The sequence below is a fragment of the Gadus chalcogrammus genome, chromosome 6 (genome assembly GCF_026213295.1).
Source record: "Gadus chalcogrammus isolate NIFS_2021 chromosome 6, NIFS_Gcha_1.0, whole genome shotgun sequence".
Taxonomy (NCBI): domain Eukaryota; kingdom Metazoa; phylum Chordata; class Actinopteri; order Gadiformes; family Gadidae; genus Gadus; species Gadus chalcogrammus.
In genome coordinates, this window is record NC_079417.1 from 21814947 (window position 1) to 21840528 (window position 25582).

The 25582-nt window shown below is 44.5% G+C and overlaps 1 protein-coding gene across 1 annotated transcript; it reads left to right on the forward strand.

Annotated features, from left to right (window-relative positions):
• Positions 1 to 205: 205 nt before the first annotated feature.
• LOC130384939 (endoplasmic reticulum aminopeptidase 1-like) lies at positions 206 to 24845 on the forward strand. The gene is made up of 18 exons (XM_056593347.1): positions 206 to 471; positions 3418 to 3940; positions 4049 to 4187; positions 4426 to 4579; positions 4952 to 5053; positions 5872 to 6023; positions 7291 to 7404; positions 9735 to 9866; positions 10111 to 10194; positions 10595 to 10752; positions 11049 to 11128; positions 12853 to 13036; positions 14354 to 14510; positions 14891 to 15075; positions 16349 to 16510; positions 16651 to 16791; positions 17371 to 17452; positions 22796 to 24845. Exons 2-18 carry the CDS (start codon positions 3450 to 3452, stop codon positions 22979 to 22981), a joined length of 2703 nt encoding a protein of 900 aa, XP_056449322.1. The 5' UTR covers positions 206 to 471; positions 3418 to 3449; the 3' UTR covers positions 22982 to 24845.
• The last annotated feature ends 737 nt before the right edge of the window (positions 24846 to 25582 follow it).

The window sequence follows — 25582 nt, forward strand, 5'->3', positions numbered from 1 at the left end:
ATTGTCTGAGAAACCCTCCCATTCAAAATGCATTGGTTTACATTTCGTTCTTTCAAGCACGTTCGTTTCAGATTTTGAGGCAGTCTCCTTAGAAAATCTGAAATATTGACATATATATAACTAGAGGGTGCACTGTACTTTCTGCTCACATTTCTGGACATATTCATGTGATACATTTATTATTTACCATTTTTAGGCTTTTATTTTGAAGAATACAACACGGAAGTCTTTATTATGACAATGCACTTTCAACTGTGTGCTCAGCGTCTCAAAAACGATCCAACCTTTGAATAAAGTTCAATCACGTTCATAACATACACTAGTTGAAAACTGAATAACTTTAAATTCAGAGATAGACCTGTCTCGAGAAACGACTGTGGTACCGCTGGGGACGCTCCAAGCATGCAGTTGACCTGAAATGAATCGTTTGTTTTCACTTTCACTTTCGGAGAGAAGCCGCTGCTCACACAGGTAAACCGTTTAGTTATTATTAATGCAAAATATTAGTTATATAGTCTATAAGTTATAGACTATATATTATTTTTCAATTCCCTAAAGCCTGAACGAAACAGGCCATACATAGATAGAAATTACTAAAAGTGCACTCTTGATATGTTCTTGAAATGTAGGAAGCACGAGGGTCCTCTACTAGAGAGGCAGTTATGTTTCCCTGTCAGGCAGCATAGCTGTTTCCAGTGATCTGATCCGACCTCATAATGGATCAGTCCAACATTGGATCAATCGAATTGATACCCTCCCGTGGCGAGGGGGTGGGTTCGAGGTAGGGGTTGTATGATGTCCCGACGACCCTGTCCGCATGACCCACACACACCTCTTTACTTAGATATGGTCTTTAAACCACTTATATTGTTCACTTTATTCCGTGTGTTACGGATTTGGACTAGTCATAGCTATACCTCAGCCTGGACAGCTATTTTGTTTAAAATAGATATAATATATAAAATATACTTAAATATAATATACTTAAAATATACATGTAAATATGTCTCCAAAAACTGGGTGTAATACAATGTTAAACTGTGCTCAATGAATTCCAAATATGTCTAAATCTAGCATGTATGTTTATTAGGTGAGTGCTGCATGCAGAGCTCAACTATTGTTCTTCATAAGTTTTCTTCTTGCTTTCTTACCTCATTATTATTTGGGACCTATCTCCTTCCTCAATTTTTCACCAAGAGACACTGTTCGAATTTTAAAATGTTCTGAATAGTTTGGAATCGCGCGCTTCTTTTCAGATTTTTAAAACATTTTATACTTTAAAGATATTCTTCTTTTAAAATATATCTTTTCAAATCTCTTTTATCTTTTTTAACATGGGAGTCAATAGGAGGCCTCTGGTACTTCATCTGTTTAAGAAGTAACTAAATCATTTTTCAACCGTTTATCTTCGTTCAAACCATTTAACAAATATACACACTTGTATCTTCAATAATATCCAAACGGAATTTCGATATCATTTACATTTTATTCAGAATCACAGTTTTAGTTTCATACCGGCTTCGGTTTCAGTTGGTTTAGTTGATTTACTTAAAGTGTAATTCCGGCGCAAATTGAACCCAGGATCTTTGTTTTGGCATTAAAACCCATCAAATAAGCCTACCAGATACCTTTTTAATTGAAAATCGAGTATTATAGTTTGCTGGGCGCAATGTTTGGTGTCCAAGTTGTTGGCTTGGCGCATTGAGTTTCGCTTCTAAATTTGCATTTTTGAACCATTAAAATTGTTAAAAATAGCACCAAACCACTGCAGCAGCATGACTAGGGTCCCTACACATAAAACGAAGCACAAACAACTTTGTTTGCAAACCCGGAGTTTATTTAAAAGACAGTTTAACAAGCATAACCGGTAGGTCTGTGTTTACAGGAAGTCCACACAAGTCGATTGCCGAATGATTGACTTGTTTGAGTCGATTGCCGAATGATTGAAATTATAAATTCCAAAACGTTCCTCCTTGAACTGAACTCCGGCGCATTCGGCAATCGACTTGTGTGGACTTCCTGTAAACACGGACCTACCGGTAATGCTTGTTAAACTGTCTTTTTAAATAAACACCGGGTTTGCAAACTATACATTTGACCTTTCAATCCCTTCACTTGATTTAAGCCATTTAGCGTTTCTTTGTGTCTTAATCTATGAGGCTTTATTAAAAAAACAATTCAACCTCACTTTGTAGGCCTATTACAGCACTCACCGCATTTTCTGCAGGAAATGCATTTTCTAGTTTTTATTACTATCCCTTTTAACGTGGATGTAACATCCAGTTCATACATGTGTTCACAGTCTTGAATGTGGTGGCAACATTCCCTTGGGAATAAAAAGATTTCCCATCCTCTTCTTTTATGTTCAGTTCAGTGCCTTATAATCAGTGCCCGATAATTAATTTCAGATCATCTCGTCACCAAAATGTCTCTTAGACAGACATGGGGGTTCTGGAAATCCTCTGCCCACATCCATTTGCAGACGGCTACGAATCAAATATCTGGCCTGACATGAGCTGAAAGTAAAGAGACTATGTGACATCTACTAGTCTTCTCCTTTATATGTTAATGTATGAATTAAAAGTTTGATAATAAAGTGGGTAACCAATTGCCATCAAACATTGATACTTTCACTTTAGGTTGTTCGGATACATTTTATGCATGATCATGAGATCAGCAGTTTCCTGTTTTGCCTCCTTGAGGTTTTCATGAAAGATGTTGATTTCCGGATCTACCAGTTGTGGACTAGTTGCACTAGTGGCTAACTGAGTGCTACTACAGATGTACCAAACTGCTCTCTGAAGTGGGGTCTTAGGTACAGCAGCCACTTGAAAAAAATTGAAGGCAGATTCGTCAGTAAATGGAGGTTCCACTGGCTTGCTTGTTTCTTCATAATAGACATTCAGATCATCCCCATATGGCTTTCAATTTTGGCGGCTGCTGCCACAATTCATGCTTCCTTTTCCACTTTTTCCGACCTATATTTTATAATAGTTTCCTCCAACTGTAAGGCATGTATGTCCTTTAAAGCAGCAGATTGAAACTCAAGAGCTGCCTTTCAGCGGATGGCATCCTAGCAGCAGTTAGCGAGCCAGTGAACCTGACCCAGCTCTTCCACTCCTCAGCTGCTTATCACTCATGGATGTTTAATAATACGTTTTTGCTCCGATGTTAAGCTAGGAGGTAATGAGCTAATGTGACCACTTGTCATAACAGTAAGAAAAGCACAACGTTGTGTTTTTTTTCAGCAATTGACCCCAGTGTTTTTTTGCCAGAGAAAGGCCCGTAGTGGACCCATCCCCTTAGGCCGTTTATTTTTTCAATGCAGGATCAAACTTTGTGTATTCTGCTGTTGTACCTCACAACCCCAGATTGCTAAATTAAACAGTGTTCTCCTTTTCCTACTGTAACCCGTAGGAGTGGTGTAAACCCAACGTTCCTTCGCCACCATGCTAGCTGTTCCTCTCCTCGTACTCCTCCTGCTGGAGGCCAGCGTTCCCTCCCTCGCGGCACAGCTACCGGGCAGCGACGCTGCCGGGACGCCTCCCCCGGCCGACCAAGCCTTCCCCTGGGAACGCATGAGGCTCCCCCAGACAGTGGTTCCCCTTCACTACAACCTCACCGTCCACCCCGACATGAACACACTCCGCTTCACCGGCGTGGTCCACATCGAACTGGAGGTCCTAGAAAACACCACGACCATCGTCCTCCACAGCAGCGAGCTGCTCATCTCCAAGGTGACGCTCCTGGTGCCTGGGGGACCTCCGACCCCCCTGCGCTTCCTAGAGCAACCTGCTTCTGAACAGTTAGCTCTTCTTTCCGACCGGGTCCTCTACCAAGGCGGGACGTATGACGTTCTGCTGGAGTTTTCCGCCAACTTGTCAGATAACTATCAGGGCTTCTATAAGAGCAGTTACCGTGCGAGCAGTGGGGAGATCAGGTAGGTGACTATCAGTCTATGTTGTGGATATACAACACTTCCGCGGTGATGTTGACCAAATATGTCGATTACAACTAAAGTACTAACAGCTTGACCTCTGTTCCCCAGGTACGTGGCCTCCACCCAGTTTGAGGCCACCAGCGCCCGGGCAGCCTTCCCATGCTTTGACGAGCCGGCGTTCAAAGCTAACTTCACAATTCAGATTGTACGCGAGCCACGCCATATCGCCATATCCAACATGCCCAAGGTACATGAGAGTCAGACCTGCTATTGTGTCCACTGTCTGGTTGCTGTGGTGATGTTATTGCTGTGGCCACAGTGGGACCTTGGGGAAAGTGTTACTCTGGTGTTTGTTGACGTTTGCGGTGATGATGGCAGCATATCACACCGCTTTGATGACTGTGTTGTTGCGGTGATTGTGTGGTTCGACTCGAGACGTTCTCCTCCAGATTGTACTTCTCTCACTGCTCCCCTTCCTCTCCAAGATAAACACAGTAGAGTTGGCCGGGGGCTTGCTGAAGGACTACTTTGACACCAGTGTGAGGATGAGCACATACCTGGTCGCCTTCATCGTGTCCGACTTCCTGTCTGTCAGCAAGACCACCCAACACGGGGTCAAGGTGAGCTGGAGGGGGTTACATGATAACTGAGGAATCTTTAAATGGACATACAATTAACTCTCTAACCAAGTAGCCATCCCATTGGCTATCAAACCAATGAGTCATACAATGGACGATCTGATTGGGTGGTTGAATGTTTCATTGACGCATCTTGTCTGTTGTGATTTAGTCATACCTCCCCTTTTATTTATTGATGTGTTAACTGAAACAAAAAGGACATTGATGCACTGAAATTACTTGAGATTACAATGAATTTGATGAAACACAGTTTGCTGATGCTAAATGGACACCTTGATAACCCTTAACCTCTTCATCACTAGGTCTGTGGCGTGAGTGTGAGTGTGTGAACATTTGAAAATATGACATCCCTCAGATTTCCGTTTACCGTCACCAGAGAAGATTGACCAGACCTCCTTCGCATTGGATGCTGCGGTCAAGCTGTTGGACTTCTACGATGACTTCTTCGACATCCCCTACCCGCTGCCGAAGCAGGGTATGTGGTCCGGTCCCTCATCATGATTGGTGTACAACCCTTTGCCATCATTATAAATACATTCATAGAACTACAAATATGAACCTTGTGGTAAAAGGGCAAAGACAACTTTATATGGGTATGAAATAAAGCAATAATAATATGGTTTATATTATAAATAAGAGCTTTGGACTATTTAAAGATATATCCTGCTCTAAAACTTAACAATAATTCAACAAAATATATCATGTATTTAGAAGATGTTGGAAAATGACAATATCACAATAATTCTGTAATGCTTCATGATTTGCTTGATGATTACTCGGGTACACCTCTGCACCCCTAGTCTCACGATCTGAATATTTTTTTTTTTTTACATGTAATCAGATAAGATGAGTTCAAGTGAGATGTTATGAAGCCCTTGACTTTATCCCACAATGTATGTGGTACAGAAAACGAGCCTCTAAGAAAAACAAGACTGTAAAAATGCAATCTAGAGGCTCCTTGTGTCTCTGAATGCAGAAAAGTTCACAATGTAGCACACTATGTTCAGAAAGACCAAAATTAAAGGTAAACAATCCTGAGATGTCTTTAGTAATCAAGAATCCGTTGTGAATGAAACTCTATCCATCGGACACCACCTACTCCTCAGCCATGCATGGCAGAGTCCTTGTTAGGACTCCTTCTATTATCGCTTTAAGTAGGAATAATTATATTCTTTGTATTGAGTGAATGCTAAAAATCCAGCACAGTCGTAGTGGTATGTCTAGAGTAGATTAGAGAAAATGCAAATGTACTCAAATCGATCCAAATAGATGTTGTGTTGTTGATCCCTGCAGACCTGGTGGCCATCCCAGACTTCCAATCGGGGGCGATGGAGAACTGGGGTCTGACCACCTACAGGGAGGCAGGCCTGCTCTTCCAACCCAAGTCCTCAGCCTCCGACAAGCTGGGCATCACCATGGTGATCGCTCACGAGCTGGCCCACCAGGTAACCTTTCACCTGGATCTTGCATTTCACTAGCTAGGGATATGGAGATAAAAATGAAAAATAAATACTATTTTAAATGTACAATATGCAAGATTTGTTATTTTATGCTAGCTCCAGGCTACACTTTGTTGAGTTTAGACATGAGATTCCTATACGTTGCTGCAGAGTCACAAAATTAACAAAGATCCCTGTAGTCTTTAAGTGAGCGTCTACATGAAATAGTTTTCAGCACCTTTTTAAAAGGATAAATATATTGCTGGCTCAGGTATACGGAGCAGTATTATGTACAGTGTGTGTGTGTGTGTGTGTGTGGTTTGTGTGTGTGTGTGTGTGTGTGTGTGTGTGTGTGGGTGTGTGTGTGTGTGTGTGTGTGTGTGTGTGTGTGTGTGTGTGTGTGTGTGTGAAGCTAATATAGGAGATGGTTGTTTTAATTAGCAAGAGCTTCAGGTTTCATGTACCAAAGAGCCATTGCATGATGGTGCTTCATGATGCATCACATGCATTGCTGACACACACACATTAATTAGCACTAAAATAAAAATACCATGTTACAATCTGGGGTTGTGAGGTACAACAGCAGAAAAAAATAAACGGCCTAAGGGGATGGGTCCACTACGGGCCTTTCTCTGGCACACACCAGATGGCTGTAGATCAGTCTGATCAGGGTTTGATTTGCTGGAGAGTGCATTGTCTCTACAATCCAAAACCCAATGATCCACCTACTCAGCTAGAATGGATTGTAGTCATTCAGCTAATGATTTTAGCTGAATGTCTTCTCTTTTTTACCTTTTAATTGATATTTTTAATTTAACTATTAATATCATCACATTTCTAAAGCTCTGCTGTGTAACTTTTTCACGTTTTGTTTGCACTTTTGTTCAAGTAGTATTGAAGTTACTAAATGTCTAGATTCAAAGTAGTATATCAATGACTCAATCTACCCATTGAATCTCTCAAAATTGAATTTGGTCCTTGCTGACCAATGACGATTATTATTTAATAACGAGAGGATGTGATATTAAACGCATACCTGGCAAATATTTAGTAATGGGGAAAACCAAATGTGTTTTAATTTGATTAGAATCATAGCAAATACAGTACATCTCACTACTACATGGATTACAGACAGGATATATATATAATACATAATTGCTTGTAGTTCTTTTCATCTGTGAGTAAATTAACAATTTATCTCTTAAAGAAGATCAAAATGAGTTTGCCATATCCAGGGGTGAGATGGCTAACTGGGTTTCCTGTTGTTGTCTAGTGGTTTGGGAACCTGGTCACCATGGAGTGGTGGAACGACCTGTGGCTCAACGAGGGCTTCGCCAATTTCATGGAGTTTGTCTCGGTGGACATCACCTACCCCGAGCTTCAAGTGGTGAGAGCTCCGGAGACGTGTAGTACTCAACACTTGGCACCTTCTCTACACCTGGCGCCTTCGCTACACTTGGCACCTTCTCTTCACCTGGTACTGGGTGGCATTAGCTCAGGAGGTAGAGCAAGTTGACTGGTAACCCGAAGGTTGCTAGTTCGATCCCTGACTCCTCCTAGCTGAGTGTCGAGGTGTCCCTGAGCAAGGAACCTCACCCTGACTACTCCTGAAGAGCTGGCTGTCACCCTGCATGGTTGAATCCGCCGTCAATGTGTCAATGGTCAATGTCAATGGTTGAATCCACTGTCAATGTGTGAATGATTCGTTGTAAGGCACTTTGGATAAAAGTGTCAGCTAAATCCCCTAAATGGTACCTTCTATAAACCTACCACACTGTCATCAGGCTGGAAACTAATTTCAATTCCCTAACCCTCCACCTTTCTGACCTCTTCATTGACTTGTCCCTCCTCCCATAGGAGGGGTTTCCACCCCGGTGGAAACCCCCTCCCAGATCCGGGAGATGTTTGATGACGTCTCGTACAGCAAGGTGCCGTCCTTTTTTAACCCTTATCCCGGTGGAACACATTGAAGGCGTCTCAAGGGCGACCAGGCCGAGAGGGCGGCACATCATGGGGGGAATTAACAACATACAACAGAATGTACCACATTTATAAAGCACAACATACAACAGAATGAACCACATTTATATAACAGAACATACAACACAATGTACAACATTTATATAAAAACAAGCAACAGAATGTACAACATTTATCAAACAGAGAACGTACAACAGAATGAACCACATTTATAGAAAAACAGAATGTACAACATTTATATAACAGAAAGAACAACAGAATGTTCGTTCCAAATCTCCCATTTGGTTACCCGTCTCCCCAGATTTGGGCTAGGAATTTGAGACAAAGAATATCGAGTATCGAGACTAATATAAAGGGATCAAATTTCCACCTTAAACTCCCAGAGAATCTGTAAATGACGAAAAGGACAGAAAAAAGGAATGCCTGTAATTACGACACCGGAACGGGAGGACAGAGGTTCATGGTGTGTCCGTGTGTGTGTGTTCATGATGTGTCTGTGTGGGGTGTTCATGGTGTGTCCGTGTGTGTCCGTGTGTGTGTGTTCATGATGTGTCTGTGTCTGTGTGTTTATGGTGTGTCTGTGTGTGTCCGTATGTGTGTTCATGATGTGTCCCTGTGTGTGTGTCCGTGTCAGTGGCGGCTGGTGGTTTTTAAAGTGAGGGTGGAAGGACTGCACGCTTTGTTGCCATTGGCCTGCTTGCACTGTTAGTGGCGTATGGTGGCATGAGTTTGTGAGACTCAAGTTGTTTCAGGGTGTTTTGGTGAACTACAAAATAGCAGGGAGGGATAATTATGTGAATTTATACAAATCCACCAGTGGCAACTTTGAAAGCTGTTGGTCAGCAAGTCTTGGACTACAAGGGCAGAAGGAAGGGATGCAAAGCCAATTAGTCAAATCAGGCCTACTCTTGATTTGTAAATTAAATAAAAAAATCTGGGCTTATCATTGGGCCTATTTTTGCCCTCAATGACTGAAGCTATTGGTTGTAATTTGGCTATGTATATTTTCACCTACAATTGATTTAAGAAAAATAGACCAAAAGGGATGTCATTTAAAATGCATTATGCTCTGAATCATTCACTAACATCCTTTCCACAATATCAAACAGAATGGTTTGATATAACCCTAACTTCATTTATAGATCTAGTCAATCCTACTCGCGGGCTCCACAGCTCGGCCGTGGGTAGCCCGGCTTTGGGCTTCGCAGCCCGGCCGAGGGCTACTGAAACGCCAATATATGCGAACAGAGACTATACCGCAACGAACAATAGCGCACCGCTCGATGGAAACGAGCCATACGACTGAACGGGTTTGTTGGTTCTCGTAGCCTAGACTTGAGGGGATAACCCCTCCCTCCAGGCTGTCCACCGCCAGGGCTCCCGCTTATTGATTTATAGGGCAGCCATGGGCTATGAACAGACGTAGGCGGGATCCAGATCCGATAGCTAGACCCGCCCACTCAGAGGAGGGGGGAAATGAATGGTAGTCAACGGAGGCTGAGGGATGAACGTCCTCCCTGAAGTAATTTTCAATAGGCGATAGGGGGTGCTAATGTCCCTTTACCCAGGGAAACAAACATTACATATACAAAGGCATTAAAGTGGTCATATTTAAGGACATTCGTTCATTACGGTAGTCTGGGCAATCTACATTTATTATTCTCAACAATGTTAAGGAGGATCTTCCTCCCTCTCCTCACTGGAGAAGCCTCCACTGGTCCATGTGTGTGAACGCAGGGGGCCTGCATCCTGAACATGCTGCGGGACTTCCTGACCCCAGAGGCCTTCAATGAGGGCATCATCCGCTACCTCCGTCGCTACAGCTACCAGAACACCGTCAACAGCCACCTCTGGCAGAGCCTCTCCAACGTGAGTAGGCGTCCCCACCGTCCTCATGTGTGTGTTCTTCCAATTATTATTTTGTCCTCTGTTCGTACTCTCAAACAAATAATCATGATCAAATTACAGTTAATTCAGAGAATTCTGTGAGGCTTTCTTTGTCCGACTTTGTAAGGCAACAGGATTTCTGGAAGTAGAGGTCAATCGTAGCTAGAACAAGGTGTCCTAGTGTGGTTAGATGCGAGTCAAGGAGTTGTGTGTCCCCCCCGAACAGGTGTGTAAGTCCGACCAGTTTGAGGTGGGCGGAGTCCAGCAGAAGGCCTTCTGCTCCGAGGGGAAGCTGCGACCCGAGGGCTTTGTAAGTACCGACGTACCTCCATTCTCTGACAACTTGAGCAGCCAGGGAAGTAGAGCGCTTGCCCCCCCATGCTGGGAATACCCATAATCCTCCGCTGAATACGCCTCAAGATCTACGGCACTTCCTGTTTTCTCGTTTGTCTGCTTTGATGCTTTAAACATCAGGAATTTGATTGGCCGGGATTTTGAATATCGTGGAGTGAACCTGAGTACTGACACGGACGGTGGCAAAATGTCACAGAACTTTCTGTTGTACAACAAATATCCGGCAGGCTTTGCATTGTGTGACTTCTTGAATATAAAATATATTATAATATAATATAAAAAATAAACTATATATATTTTCCTATAGAATTGTAATGATTGTGGTTGGTTGAAAGTGTGTGTACGTGTTTGTGTAGAAATGGTACACAGACGACGAGTTGGACGTGGGCACCATCATGGACACCTGGACTCTGCAGGAGGGCTTCCCATTGGTCACGGTGGAGGTGAAAGGTCGCGAGGTCAGGCTCCATCAGGAACGCTACCTCAAAACGGACGGTCCCGCCCTCAGCGACGGGTAAGGTCTACAGAGCTTACCCAGGGAACCCCTGTTCGGGCAGGGCCATTATGTCCAATAAAAACGTGCAGGTTGTTCAGAGTGACGATCCTCCGGTATTTTCAGTCAACCAAGGTGCGATAAATGAGTAGGGCTCCAACATCGATCAATCGATCGACAGAAAATGATTCTAATCTAATTAGATATTTGACTAATTGAGGACATTGTTAATGCGTATTCATGGTGTGTTAGAAGAGATGATTCTCACTGTCAGGGTCACCAATGTCTTCATCAGCATTAATGCTGTGCGTCGATAGGTTCCTGTGGAAGATCCCGTTGACCTACAAAACCAGCCACTCAAACACCATTCAACGCTTTCTGCTGGAGAACAAAACTGGTGAGAACCCTGTAACTTTTGAGGTCAATGCCCAACCCATTTCATATTGTGCCACCAAAGAATGATACAGAGTCTCAATAATCTACTGAATTTATCAAATTAATGAATTATTGTTATCTTAGAAACACATTTAACCACCACAACGAAGAAAACTAATAAGGTTAACTGATCTCTGATCCAAATAAGGTCATATGGATGTCGCGTGTGCATTATGTTTAGTAAACACAAACTGTGACTTTAGATAGGCTGTGAAATACATTTATTCAGACCTATGCTTTTAGGGGCGACTAAGGTTCCCAGATTCAAACTTACTTGATTTGGTCAACTAAAGTTGGGTTCATGACACCAAGTTTCTCATTATGCACATTTAATTGCATACAATAAAAGTATACAGTAAAAAGAGGTCAAAAAACTGAATTATTACAGTTTTTCTCGATTGTATACACACAAAATATGGAACTATGCACACAATTCTGAAAATGTAAAGCTCATCTATCAACTACAAGACTCCAGACTGCTTAACTCTAAGCACAATTCCACTGTTTACACATTTTTGCTTAACTCTAAGCACAAATCTCATCATTTAGCACACTTGGTTCACCTGGATCACACTGGCCTTCAAAAAGCAACACCTAATTACCAATAAGTCTTACCCACTTCTCACCTGTTCAAACTCAACTGGCAAAACACTTAAATCATGTGTCAGAGCATTAAAGAGGACTCGGTGAGCTCTACTTTGTAGATATGGTCCTTTGGCCTGATCAGGATTGGAGGTGGGATACATACTGATTTACATGTAGATCTGTTTCACCTCATTTATATTCTTATTTTTATTTTTGGTTGTCCTACGAAAAGCTTTTTATGCAGTCAGTTCAGCTAAACATTTGACTGTGTTTTACATTAAAAAAAATAAATATTTTTGTATTGATTTCATTACATCCCCCGAAAGACAGTCTAAACATTTTCTTACCGTAGTGTTTTTCATTTTAATTATCAGTGCAATTACTGTACTGTAATTTACCCAAATAGGTAACATTGGTGTATTGTCAGAACAATGTTGCAGCATCAACTATAAATGTACAGAATGACTCTGGGAAGCTGGGATTGAGAGTTTAGCCCATTGGAGCTCTGGATAGACAAATATGCATTGTATTCTGATACGATTGTGTCAATGCAATATTTATATGATATATTTACAGTACTGTATTACAATATGGCATCCGTCTTTATACTATATGTACCACCTAATTGCAACTTTAAAAAAGAAAGCTATTTCTAAACAATTTTATACATTGGAATATGTAATATGGCCTCATAAAGCCAAAACATATGTAAATAGTATTTTGATGTTGGGTTTGTGTTTTAAATTGATCACACCAGTGTTTGATTGATGCTCTCTAAGAGATTTGATAGCAGTTTTTACTGTTTGGTGGAAAAAAACTGTTTTGAGAAGAATTTGTGTAGTTTTGACAAAATGATTAACTCTTCTCAGGTTTGTGTTTTGAGAAATTGAGCTATAGTTTCAGAAAACATGTTTAAACGATTGAGAAAAACTGTATTGTTATTATTTATTGCCTGTTACAAATGAAAATGGCCAATGGATCAGGACCTGATAAGGGACCACTGACCGAGAGCCACTGGTACATGGGCCCAACAATGGCTTCAGTCACGCTGACCCAATGGTTTCATGTCTGAGTGGGTCCAACGTGTACCTGTCCCACCAGACGTCCTGTACCTGGAGGAGGAGGTGGACTGGGTCAAGTTCAACGTGGACATGAGCGGCTACTACATGGTGCACTACCAGGGGCAGGGCTGGAGCGGCCTGACCCGCCTGCTGCAGACCAACCCCACGGCCCTGAGCAGCAGCGACCGCGCCAGCCTCATCAACAATGTCTTCCAGCTGGTCAGGTCAGGGCTCCCCTTTCATCGCATTTACACTTCCATTTAGGGCAGTTAACAGACGCTTTAATCCAAATCAATTTACAAAGGTTCAGTCACATACATTCACACACCGACGGCGGTGACATCTACACAAGTCCACAGACATCTCGTTAGGTCTCTTGCTTGGGGACACCTCGACCCTCAGATAGGAGGGGCCGGTGATCGAACTAGTATCATTACGGTTCGAAGACAACTAGCTAGGGCTGTACGGTATGGACTAAAATGTATATCAGGGTATGATTTGAGGCATAGGCGGTCAGGATATGTCAATTTTATCTCTTAATATCAGTACAAATGCTTCTGAAGGAGTAAAATACTGGTTAGGCAGCAAAACGGCCTGAAAAAAAATGCTAAATCTTTTCTCAAGTTACTTCCATTTCTGAAAAACCCTAATGTTTAATAGTATGGATTTCTTTCTCCACTTGCTCGCGGACCTTGAGGTATAGTTTTGGCACCTCAATTTGGCTGAAGTGTGTGCGGGCAGGTAACGCGTACCTGGGATCTAGTGTTTTGACCATCTCTTTAAAGCCCTTTCTATCGACATTTTGAAAGGGAACCATTTCCTTACACAGGTAAACAGTGACGGCGTTTGTTAACTCGTTCCACTGCTGGCTTTTTTAGTCGTAAGGACTGGCTTTGAAAAATGCCTGCGGAAGCGATGTGGAAGAGATGCAGAGTGAAGGGAAGCTTGCGCAATAGCATACTATAGCGATACCGCCTGAGAAGGCAGTATCGCTGTCAAATCTGTCAGTAACGTTGCACCGAATTGAAAAAGGAACTATGTTTCGTTACCATATTTTCAGTAGTTGCGCGTAACTTTACTTTTTACTTGAAAAAGTAGATACATTACTGTTTTAACGGGCTACTTACTTTGTAACGCGTTACACAGAATACTGTCTACCAGTAAGCCCGGTCTCACGGTAACGTCAAAAATCCATATTGTAGCGCAAATTCACACCGGTGTACTTTCTATACCGTTTATACCGTACGCTCCTACAACCAGCTACCTCCTAAACTAAGCTTAACTGGGATGGCAACTGATTATTATCTATTAATAGATTATCTGCTATAATAATTGCTATGGGATCTCTCTCGCAAATGAGATGCCTCTCTGAGACTCACCTGACTAAATGCAAGGTACTTAAAAGGAGAACTTTAAGTACTTTTTTTGTGGAAACATACAAAATGCACGTTGTGAATGTACATCGTCAAAATAACAACATATTGATTCATCTCTCTCAACATGCGGGAGATGGTTAAAGGTGGTATGTGTGTGTGTCCCAGTGTGGGCAAGGTGCCGCTGGACACGGCCCTGGAGCTGTCCCTGTACCTGTCCCGGGAGATGGAGCCCCTGGCGGTCACCCAGGGCCTCAGCGAGCTGGTGCCCATCTACAAGCTGATGGAGAAGAGGGACATGAAGACGCTGGAGAACCAGATGAAGGTTCGCCCGACGCCAACCGTGTATAAGCCCCCACACAGTCCCCCAAAAGTTCTGATTCGTATTGTTTGATGGAACAGAATAGTAAAAAATAAGCCATTAGTGAAAATACTTTGGCAAAACCTCTCCCTCACTGCAACATATCTCCAGCAGCTCTCTTGTGCCTTGTTTCACTCCACTACATTTGAGAAATTACATTTTCAGAGAAAAGTAATTAATATATGTATGATTTTGTTTTCATTTTCCTTTCTTGAACTGGTTCAAATCCCTGATACATACTTGATATCAGTGTCGCTGGACTGAACCATTCTGCCGTGGGCGACGTGTCGCCCGGCCTTCTAACAATGGCTTCAGTTAAAGTGGATGAAATGCTTTCCTCTCAGGGCTACATCGTGGAGCTGTTACAGACCCTCATCGACCAGCAGACGTGGAGCGACTCCGGGTCGGTCTCTGAGAGGGTGCTGAGGAGCTACCTGCTGATGTTTGCCTGCGTGCGCAACCATGCGCCCTGCGTGGAAAAGGCCAGCAGGCTCTTCCACAGCTGGAAGGCCCTGGACGGTAACATGAGGTCAGTCTCCCTTTACCTGGTCTCCAACCCTGAACCCCTCTCTTTGGTCCCGATGTAAGAGCTATCTGGAGGGTAATCTGTAAGAATGGTCCACCCGTAATTTATTAGTGAGGGAAATTAGTTTGTGAGAATGTCTGTTCTGATCAACATTGCACCTGCCACTGTATGAGAACATTTTGATTTAAGACCACTCCAGACTCTTTCTGACCCATCATGGCACCTCTTCTAGGCTTGGGCTGTCGTTTTCTTTTAGACCTTCCAGACTATGTATTGTGTGTGGATGATGGTTTAAGCCGCCGCACCTGGCCGAGTCTGTTGCAATTGGCCTGCTTGCACTGTTGGTGTATGGTGGCACAAGAATGTGAGACTCAAGTTGTTTCAGGGTGTTTTGGTGAACTACAAAATAGTAGGGAGGGATAGTTATGTGAATAAAATTGATACAAAGCCACCAGTGGCATCACTGTAATTTGAAATGGACTACAAGGGCAGAAGGAAAGGATGCTGTAATGATATGCATGTTCTGTATATATGTTATATGTTATGACCACTAAGTGGCAGTGTTGATTACTTGATCAGATGGAGCTAGACTTGACGGGAGTGAGAGTTTAGCCCATTGTGTAACGGGAGAACCATGAAGGCTGGTAAAATAAAGACACCTACTTAGAAATATCCAAAGTTGTTTATTTATAATTACATAACTTTAAATGGTACCAGGAATGGATTCTATAAAGCCACCAGGGACTCTAAAACTTACCGGGAACCTCGACGCCAACTGGAAGACTTTTAAACAGCAGTTTGAGCTGTACCATTAGTCAAATCAGGCCTACTCTTGATTTGTACAAGCAAATAAAAAAACCTGGGACTATTTTTGCCTTCAATGACTGAAGTTATTGTTTGTAATTTTATCTATGTTCATTTTCCCATTAGACATCTACAACATTGCCACACACACTCCTGCATGGCAACATGGCGCATTACGCTATTATGAACAAACTTCTACCGCAAAATGGCTTCCTTTGTCTGGAGGAGCCCAGTAAGGTCCCCTAGGTGGCGCACAGCATTGGACATGGATGGTTAAACCTGTGCGCACTGAGCAATTGAAATTATGTTGCTTATAATAGCTGCATATTACAGTATATTATGAATACCTTTTTGAATCTCTGCAGACGAGGTTCCCCACAGGGTCAGGAATGAATGTCTTGTTAATGTTTGTCTTCTGCTCAACCTTAGTCCCTGCAGGATGTCAAGGTCTTCTATGTTCATCCCTCTCCAGTCTCCCCAGCGACATCAGCCTATGCGTGTTTGCTATTGGAGCCCGCACTCCAGAGGGGTGGGACTTCCTGTATGAGATGTACAGCCGTTCCCCGGACACGTCAGTCAAGAGCCGCATAAAGTTGGCGCTCTCCATCAGCCCCCTGACGGACAAACTCCACATGTGGGTCCGCGTTGTAGATGGTTGGATGTGCAGTACAACACCGTTCTGGGCAATTCAGTTGTCTTCTTCCTTTCCATTCAATTTCTTTGAGCTCTCGCTCATGCTTTTGTTTTCTCTCTCTCTCTCTCTCTCTCTCTCAGACTGCTGGAGGAGAGTTTTCGTGGTGAGGTTCTGAAGACCCAGGATCTTCCCCATGTGGTGATCGCTGTTAGCAAGAACCCCCATGGCTACAAGCTAGCATGGGACTTCCTCCGGGCAAACTGGCCGGCCCTGATCAAGAAGTCAGTCTGCCTCTTGTCTCATGTCATTCCCATGTGTTAGAAAGGGTTGACCTTGGCATGGTGGCTCAATGGTTGGCACAAATCACATCTCTGCAATAAGGACCGGGGTTCAAACCCAACTGGGATCTGACTGGGGTCTTTCTGTGTGGATATTATCAGCGCACATACCGAAAATCGTTGCTTTTTCAAAGTGCAGGGCCCATAGTTCAGACTTCTCAGAAAGACGGCCTATCTCAATGGGTAATACTTCAACACAGTTGACCTCTATGATTATACTTATATTTGGCTGGATGCACAAAACATTGGCTTTTAGCATTGGGCTGTTCAATGCACTGGCATATTTTTGACGACTTCTTAAACATCAAAATTTTGCAAACGGTTATATATTAATGAGATCATATTAACTCATAACCCTGCCACCATCAGTGTTAACTATATTCTAGAGGAATTGTATCATCTTTCGAGCACTTTCCAATGATCTACAGCTTTTGAGTGATAATATTAATAATAAACAGGTTTTAATACTCTGATTTGTGTGCGTGTGTGTGTGTGTGTGTGTGTGTGTGTGTGTGTGTTAAGGTTTGGGGAAGGCTCAAGCTCCATAGCTGAAATGGTGACTGGAGTAACGGACCAGTACTCCACCCCACAAATGCTGAAAGAGGTGAGAACGAACACACTGTAACGTGAGCGTTTGGCTGAACCCAAGTGCACAGACTGGCGACGAGCGTGGAACAGTGTCAATAGTTTATTTGGATACAGGATCGGCAGGCAGGATAGTCAGACAGGCAGGGATCAGGAACCGGCAGAATAGTCAGACAGGCGGGGATCAGGAACCGGCAGAATAGTCAGACAGGCGGGGATCAGGAACCGGCAGAATAGTCAGACAGGCGGGGATCAGGAACCGGCAGAAGAGTCAGACAGGCGGGGATCAGAGAACAGGCAGGAACGGTGGTAGGTCAGGATTTGAATCGCGGGAAAGCACTGTGAAACACAAGAGACAATCTGGCAGGGAATGTATCATGACAGTACCCCCCCCCCCGGCAAGGGACGGCTCCAGACGTCCTAAATCGAACAGGGAGGGTATTATGCGCGTATTCTACCCATACCAGTTGGTCAGACCAGGAGGCCGGGTTGCGGTTCACCAGGCATCGAAGGATCCTGATTAACCCTCTTGGTTTGTCCATTCGACTGGGGATGGAAGCCGGAAGATAGACTGACGGTAGCCCCGACTAGGCTGCAGAACTCCCTCCAGAAGACCGAGGTGAACTGGGGCCCCCGGTCAGAGACGACATCGGTGGGTAACCCATGGAGGCGGAAGACGTGGTGGAGGAGCAGGTCCGCAGTCTCTCTGGCAGAGGGGAGTTTAGTAAGGGGGATGAAATGGGCCAGCTTACTAAACCGATCCACAAGGGTGAGGACGACAGTGTGGCCCTTGGACGCGGGAAGACCGGTCACGAGGTCCAGAGAGATGTGCGACCAGGGACGATGGGGAATGGGCAAGGGGTGCAGGAAGCCGGCAGGAGGACGACAAGAGGTCTTACTCTGGTTACACACTGGGCATGCGTTGACGAAGCCCCGGACATCCTCCTCCAGTGACGGCCACCAGAAGCGCCGTCGCAGGAAGTCGGGAAGCGTGACCCCACTGGAGCACGTCGGAGCGGAGGGGGGCTGGAACGAATAGGCGGTCAGGAACTGGGGGCTGGCAGATTAAGGGAGGCGGCCCTTACCTTCTCCTCAATCTCCCAGGTGACAGCAGCGACAAGGCAGGAGGCTGGGACAATGGTGGAGGGTTCTGCCGTCTCATCAGGGGACTCGGGGAACTGCGAGAAAGAGCATCTGGTTTAGTGTTCCGAGAGCCAGGGCGATAGGACAGGGTGAAGTTAAACCGGTCGAAAAACAAAGACCAGCGGGCCTGTCGGGAGTTTAGTCTCTTGGCGGTTCGGATATACTCCAGGTTTCGGTGATCAGTCCAAACCAGGAACGGAACCCTGGTTCCCTCTAGCCAGTGCCGCCACTCCTCCAGGGCCAGCTTCACCGCCAGAAGCTCCCTGTTTCCAATATCATAATTTCTCTCCGGGGGGGTTAGGCGACGAGAGAAAAAAGCACACGGGTGGACCTTCTGGTCGGAGGATGAACGCTGGGAGAGGATCCCCCCTACTCCCACACCAGATGCGTCCACCTCCACAATGAACTGACGTTCGGGTTCGGGGATCTGGAGGATGGGGGAGGTGGTGAAGCGGGTCTTGAGGGCTTCGAAGGACTCTTGAGCAGCGTCAGACCAACGGAAAGGAACCTTGGGTGAGGTGAGGGCCGAGAGGGGGGAGGCGATGGAGCTGAACCCTCGGATGAAACGCCGATAGAAGTTGGCGAACCCCAGGAAACGCTGCATCTGCTTGCGTGTCTCCGGGGTGTCTCCCAGGATGTCACAGCAGAGACCTTGGCTGGATCCATCTGAAGGCTGTCCTTTATGGTGTCAGAACAGTCTCATTATTAATGAATGCACAGAGAAGGATTCACAAATGTATTTTGTGATTTATATATAATTACTCTCTTCTCACAAATACAATCAATGCACACACAAATGGATATCGGCATGTATAAATGTAAAATAAATCCATAAACAAAAATAAGTTTCACAAACATATTCTGATCCACACACAAATATGTATTGTTTTAAATAAAGGTAATATAAATCCATAAATATATTAATTTAAAAAAGATTTGCAATTTTCATCAAAATGTATTTGGATGTTGTTACATTTATGTACAACTGTTAAACTTGAATTTACAAGACGCTTTTCATTTGTGAGCTTGTTTGCATTTGTGTGTGAAACTGTCTGCATTTATGTGTGGATTTTTGAGACTCTCCTGACGTCGCTAGATTCACAAATGCATTTTTTTCAACAAGGAAGTCTCTGTAGCCAATCAGATGCCTCCCTCGTTTTCAGTCAACCACATGACTGCTGTGACTGGGTTTTTACGTCGGTGCCGTTTACTACTTTAACGGCACCGATAATCCCAAAACCCAGTCGAAATTAGATGGAAAAAGTGTCGTGACGCAGCATTTACTTCTTCACCACCTAGAGATTGTTATGTACGATCATTCAAAAAACCATGTTCTTTCCGATAGAGTAGACATTTGACAGAGAACCGGGAGGCTCGGAGGCTGGACTCAGAGGTCGGAACTGCAGCCATGTGATTGGCTGAAAACGAGGGAGGCTGATTGGCTACAGAGAGTTCCTTGTTGAAAAAAATGCATTTGTGAATCTAGCGACGTCAGGAGAGTCTCAAAAATCCACACATAAATGCAGACAGTTTCACACACAAATGCAAACAAGCTCACAAATGAAAAGCGTCTTGTAAATTCAAGTTTAACAGTTTGTACATAAATGTAACAACATCCAAATACATTTTTGATGAAAATTGCAAATCTTTTTTAAATTAATATATTTATGGATTTATATTACCTTTATTTAAAACAAGACATATTTGTGTGTGGATCAGAAATATGTTTGTGAAACTTATTTTTGTTTATGGATTTATTTTACATTTATACATGCCGATATCCATTTGTGTGTGCATTGAAATGTATTTGTGAGAAGAGAGTAATTTATATATAAATCACAAAATACATTTGTGAATCCTTCTCTGTGCATTCATTAATAATGAGACTGTTCTGACTCCATAGTCCTTAGCAATAATATATCCTAGGAAGGTGACGGAGGAAGCATGGAACTCGCACTTCTCCGCTTTGACGAACAAGGAGTTGTCCAGGAGGCGACGGAGAACTGAGCGGACGTGGGTGACGTGTTCCACGAGATTGCGGGAGAAAAATAGGATATCATCCAGATAAACAAAGACAAACTTGTCAATCATGTCCCGCAGCAGGTCGTTGACTAGCGCTTGAAAGACTGCCGGGGCGTTGGTCAAGCCGAAGGGCATCACGAGGTACTCGTAATGCCCCGTGGGGGTGTTGAAGGCCGTCTTCCACTCGTCTCCCTCTCTGATACGAACCAGGTGGTAGGCGTTCCTCAGGTCGAGTTTGGTGAAGACCGTTGCGCCCTGGAGCAGCTCAAAGGAGGAGGAGAGTAGTGGAAGGGGGTAGCGGTTCTTCACTGTGATGTTGTTCAGACCTCGATAATCGATACAGGGTCTCAGGGACTTGTCCTTCTTGCCCACGAAGAAGAACCCGGCCCCAGCCGGTGACGAGGAGGGTTGGATGATCCCTGTGGCTAGGGAACTCTGGATATAGTCCACCATGGCCCTTCGCTCAGGAATAGAGAGGGAGTACAAGCGTCCCTTGGGGGGTGAAGTGCCCGGAAGTAGGTCGATGGCACAGTCGTAGGGACGGTGAAGGGGCAAGGAGGTGGCCCTGGCCTTATTGAAGACCTCTGAGGTCATGGTAAACGGCAGGGACCCCGGAGACGTCCGAGGCTGGAGCAGGAGCGGGAGCAACAGGATACGGTGAAGAGGTCCTGAGAAAGGATTGCTGACAGGCAACTCCCCATTCTCGGATGGAGCAGGTGGACCAGTCGATGTTGGGGTTGTGTGTGTGACCCAAGATGACCGGCTGGTTGGGTGTGGGCAGGAGCATGAACTGGATGGTCTCCCTGTGGCCTCGAGGCAGGAGCATGTGCACAGGATTTGTCCGGGAAGTCACCCTCCCCAGCACGTGCCCATCCAGGGCTCTGGCGGAGATCGGCACTGGCAGTCTCTCTGGATGGAGTCCCAGCCGAAGAGCGAGGGACCGATCCATGATGCTCTCGTCTGCCCCTGAATCGACAAGTGCGGTTATGGGATGGGAACCGGAGAGAATGGGTCTTGATGGAGAAGTAGTGTCCATGGCGGAACTCACAAGAATATTCCTGCTCACTTGGGGACTCTGCCCCTTTGCTGGGCACCGGTTGACGAAGTGACCACGCTGGCCGCCGTACAAACAGATGTTCATGGTTAGCCTCTTATCCCTCTCTTCCGATGTAAGGGGGGTGCGGGCCAATCGTATCGGCTCGGGACCGCCCAATCCAACGGGAGCGGTTGGGACAGACGAGGAGAAGACAGGGGGTACTGAAGGCTTGGAAAGGGGGAACCCGTGTGGCCGGATAGAATGTGGCTGAAACTCTGGGACAGGTTTGTGGACTGCTTTGGAGAGTTGTACCAGACCCTGCTGTCTTTGAACCGTGGCGGCCATCAATTGGTGTAGCGCGCTCTCCATCCGGGAGAAGCGGTCGTCCATCTGGGCTGGGTCCATTCTTGGCCAGATTGTTCTCTAACGTGAGCGTTTGGCTGAACCCAAGTGCACAGACTGGCGACGAGCGTGGAACAGTGTCAATAGTTTATCTGGATACAGGATCGGCAGGCAGGATAGTCAGACAGGCAGGGATCAGGAACCGGCAGATTAGTCAGACAGGCGGGGATCAGGAACCGGCAGAATAGTCAGACAGGCGGGGATCAGGAACCGGGAGAATAGTCAGACAGGCGGGGATCAGGAACCGGCAGATGAGTCAGACAGGCAGGGATCAGAGAGCAGGCAGGAACGGTGGTAGGTCAGGATTTGAATCGCGGGAAAGCACTGTGAAACACAAGAGACAATCTGACAGGGAATGTTTGGGAGGAAAGGACTGATATAGGGGAAACACAGGTGAAGGTGGTTGGGTTAATTGGGAGTGATCAGGAAGGCAGGCAGGTGAATGAGAAAACCAGAGGCGGATCATGACACACACACACACACACACACACACACACACACACACACACACACAAACACAAACACAAACACACAAACACACACACACACACAAAATAAGATTTTTAAACAATATCTGTTGAACACAGCTCCTATTTTGTCTACTACTATTGTGTCTTTACAAACCTGCAAAAGTAGCAATTACAAGTTTTCAACGTTTGTCAGAATTCACATTTTTCAAGGTTAATCCTTTTAAATCATTAGCATGGACTCGTCTGCACAATGCAATTGTTATTTCCTTCTTCACACTTTTTTCTTCAGGTTCAGGAGTTCTTTGGCTCCCTGACCAAGGAGATGGGCTCAGAGCTGAGGTGCATTCAGCAGACGTACGAGACCATTGAGTTGAATATCCGATGGGTGGACAAACACCTGCCCCTGCTGCAGGCCTGGCTGGACAAACACACGAGCAGAGGGAACACACAACATACTCGACACGAGGACCTTTAGGTCCACCCGTTAACACTGGCAATGGAAGTGGGTTGCCCACTGTGAAGACTACTGTCTCAATAGACTTTCCCAAAACATCCAACCCTTATTGTTCGGCTTAATTAACAACTTATTTAGGTGTCCCACAAAGGACTGTCTGAGTTCCCCCCCTTTTTTTCCTTTTTTTTTTTTTACTCAGAATCTTGGCGTAAACTCAGAAATTTGGTTAAAGTTAGAATTTTGACTTTAAAGTCAGAACTATGGAATTCTGACTTTAAAGACAGAACTATGGAATTCTGAGAAGAAAGTCAGAATTCTGAGTTCATAGTCAGAATTCTGAGATCAAAGTCAGAACTATGGAATTCTGAGAATAAAGTCAGAATTCTGAGTTTAAAGTCAGAATTCTGAGAGTAAAGTCAGAATTCTGAGATTAAAGTCAGAAGTCTGAGAATAAAGTCAGAAAAGAGGAAAAGAGCTTGAACGGAAGTAACTGGACCTGATACTCAAACAGTGTTGTCTGGTTAGGTTGAATCTCGTCAGCAAACTTTCGCCTCCCGTACTTGCTTGAGCTTGACCATGCAAACCGCAATGTTAACTCGGATGAGTAAAAACCGACACAACCCTCGAATATTCTGCCTTCTCCAGAGGAGGCGGGGCTTACCTCCTGAGCGCCAACCTTTATTTCCACCACTTCATTCTCATCAACCATAGAGATAACCACTACTGCGACTCTTTACTTGTTGTGGGAGTACCAGAGATGTCAGAGAGGCCAATCCAGAGAACATGTCTGGGTTCATCACATCCTTCGGAGGCGCACACAGCTCGGTGAACTTGACCGTCTTCTCCAGGAGCCCCGTCTGGATCACAGCCACTTCCAGTGCTCCTTGAGGCTGACTCAGGCCCAGTTTCATGACCTGCTAGCTGGGAGCGGTGACAGGATTTCTCACGGGCACACCAACTACAGGCGTCCCATCCCAGCTGCGGAGCGCCTCTCCGTCTGTCTCGGAATTATTTACAAACAAATCATTTGTTGGCCTTGCTGTTTTTTTTTTGATAACTGTAGGCTATTAGGCTACCCTTTTGATTACAGTCTTGAGTGATTTTGCATACAATTTGAGAGCCTAGTTTCTCACTCTTAGAAAAGTGGAATACCGTGGTTTGTCTATAAGTTTATCCTTCTTGAATAGGAGGCTACGCCTGATTATTTGTGGAAATGGTATAAGGTATAAATTATTATGGTGCCAAGGAAAATAAATTTGGTGTTGTGAAATTTGTCATGTCGAATTGAGATGTCATGTTTTTTTTAAATCCATCTTGGAGAAATTAGTAAAAATAACATCTGGATATATAACAATAGCAACTGTAAAATCACCCTTCGGGGAGGGGCCGAGTTGTGTGGGGAGGGGCGCTCAGTGGGTTTTCCCCAAGGAAGTGTTCTCCTGGACACAGTATGAAAGGTTGTGTGGTACACCCTTTGGTCTTTCTTGTCTGGAGTACACATGCTCCTTTCTGGAGCTCTTTGGGGAACTGCCAGCTCCAAGGGTTCTCCTACCACCCAAAGCTGCCTTTCTCCGGGCACCGCTGTCGGTTGGACACCTATGGTAGCACTAGTTTGATGGAAGCCCCTTGGTCTTGCACGAACGCTAGATTGCACTTAATTGTTTTACCCTAAGTAAAACAATGCTGACTAAAGCACTGTCAGTTTGGCGCTTCCCAAATGGTTCCACAAACGATTTCACTGTGAAGGTTGTATCCTCATGCAGCTTGCGTTTCAGGGCCCCAAAAATGTCTTCAAGCTGCTTCTCCAGGAACGCTGTCCCCTCAACTTCCTCTGATGTGCCTAGACAAATTGAATAGCAAAAAAATTAAAGTGTAAACGGAACAATTGAAGTCAACGTTTGTTCCTCATTGACTTCCATTGTAAATGAATTGCTTGATGAGCACCTGCAACAGTGGTTATTTTATTGTAACCACTCCAACCTACTGGGTTCCAGGTGTTTGTGTGTGTGTGTGTGTGTGTGTGTGTGTGTGTGTGTGTGTGTGTGTGTGTGTGTGTGTGTGTGCGCGCGTGCCTGCGTGCGTGCGCGTGTTTGTGTGCTTTTGTGTATGTGTGTCTGACATCTCTGTTCATCTTCTTCTCTATCAAACTGTGTGCATCTCTACCACACTTGTAGTTTATCCCGCTCTATATCATATTGTTTCCAATGCATTCATATATATTATTTCCTCATATATATAACTGAATATATATTGAATTCCACCAAATATAATGATACACCCAACCTTTCATCAAGGCAAAACAGTGTGCCTTGCCGCACTGATTTGGGACCAATGAGATAGATCGGTCGTCAGTCAACACTCAGACACTCAGAAGTTCTGACCGGGACCTTCTTTAATAGGTCCATGACAGGGACAACTAGCACACTTCCTCCACCAGTCTGAGACGCATTAGGAGAGAGGGACAGGCAGGTGGAGAAAATAATTTAATAACCAAGAACACAAACTATTGTAGACAATGTATTTATCTCTTCTAATTCTTACTTAGTTATATAACTACGGTTATTGTTAGTGAGATAGACATATTCATGTGATACATTTAGTATTTACCATTTTGAGGCTTTT

Excerpts from the sequence above, each read along its gene's own strand:
- LOC130384939 (XM_056593347.1), top strand. The coding sequence starts at position 3,450 with ATGCTAGCTGTTCCTCTCCTCGTACTCCTCCTGCTGGAGGCCAGCGTT. Across the intron at positions 6,024-7,290 it reads CTCACGAGCTGGCCCACCAG|TGGTTTGGGAACCTGGTCAC; the intron begins GTAACCTTTCAC and ends GTTGTTGTCTAG. Across the intron at positions 10,753-11,048 it reads GGTCCCGCCCTCAGCGACGG|GTTCCTGTGGAAGATCCCGT; the intron begins GTAAGGTCTACA and ends GTGCGTCGATAG.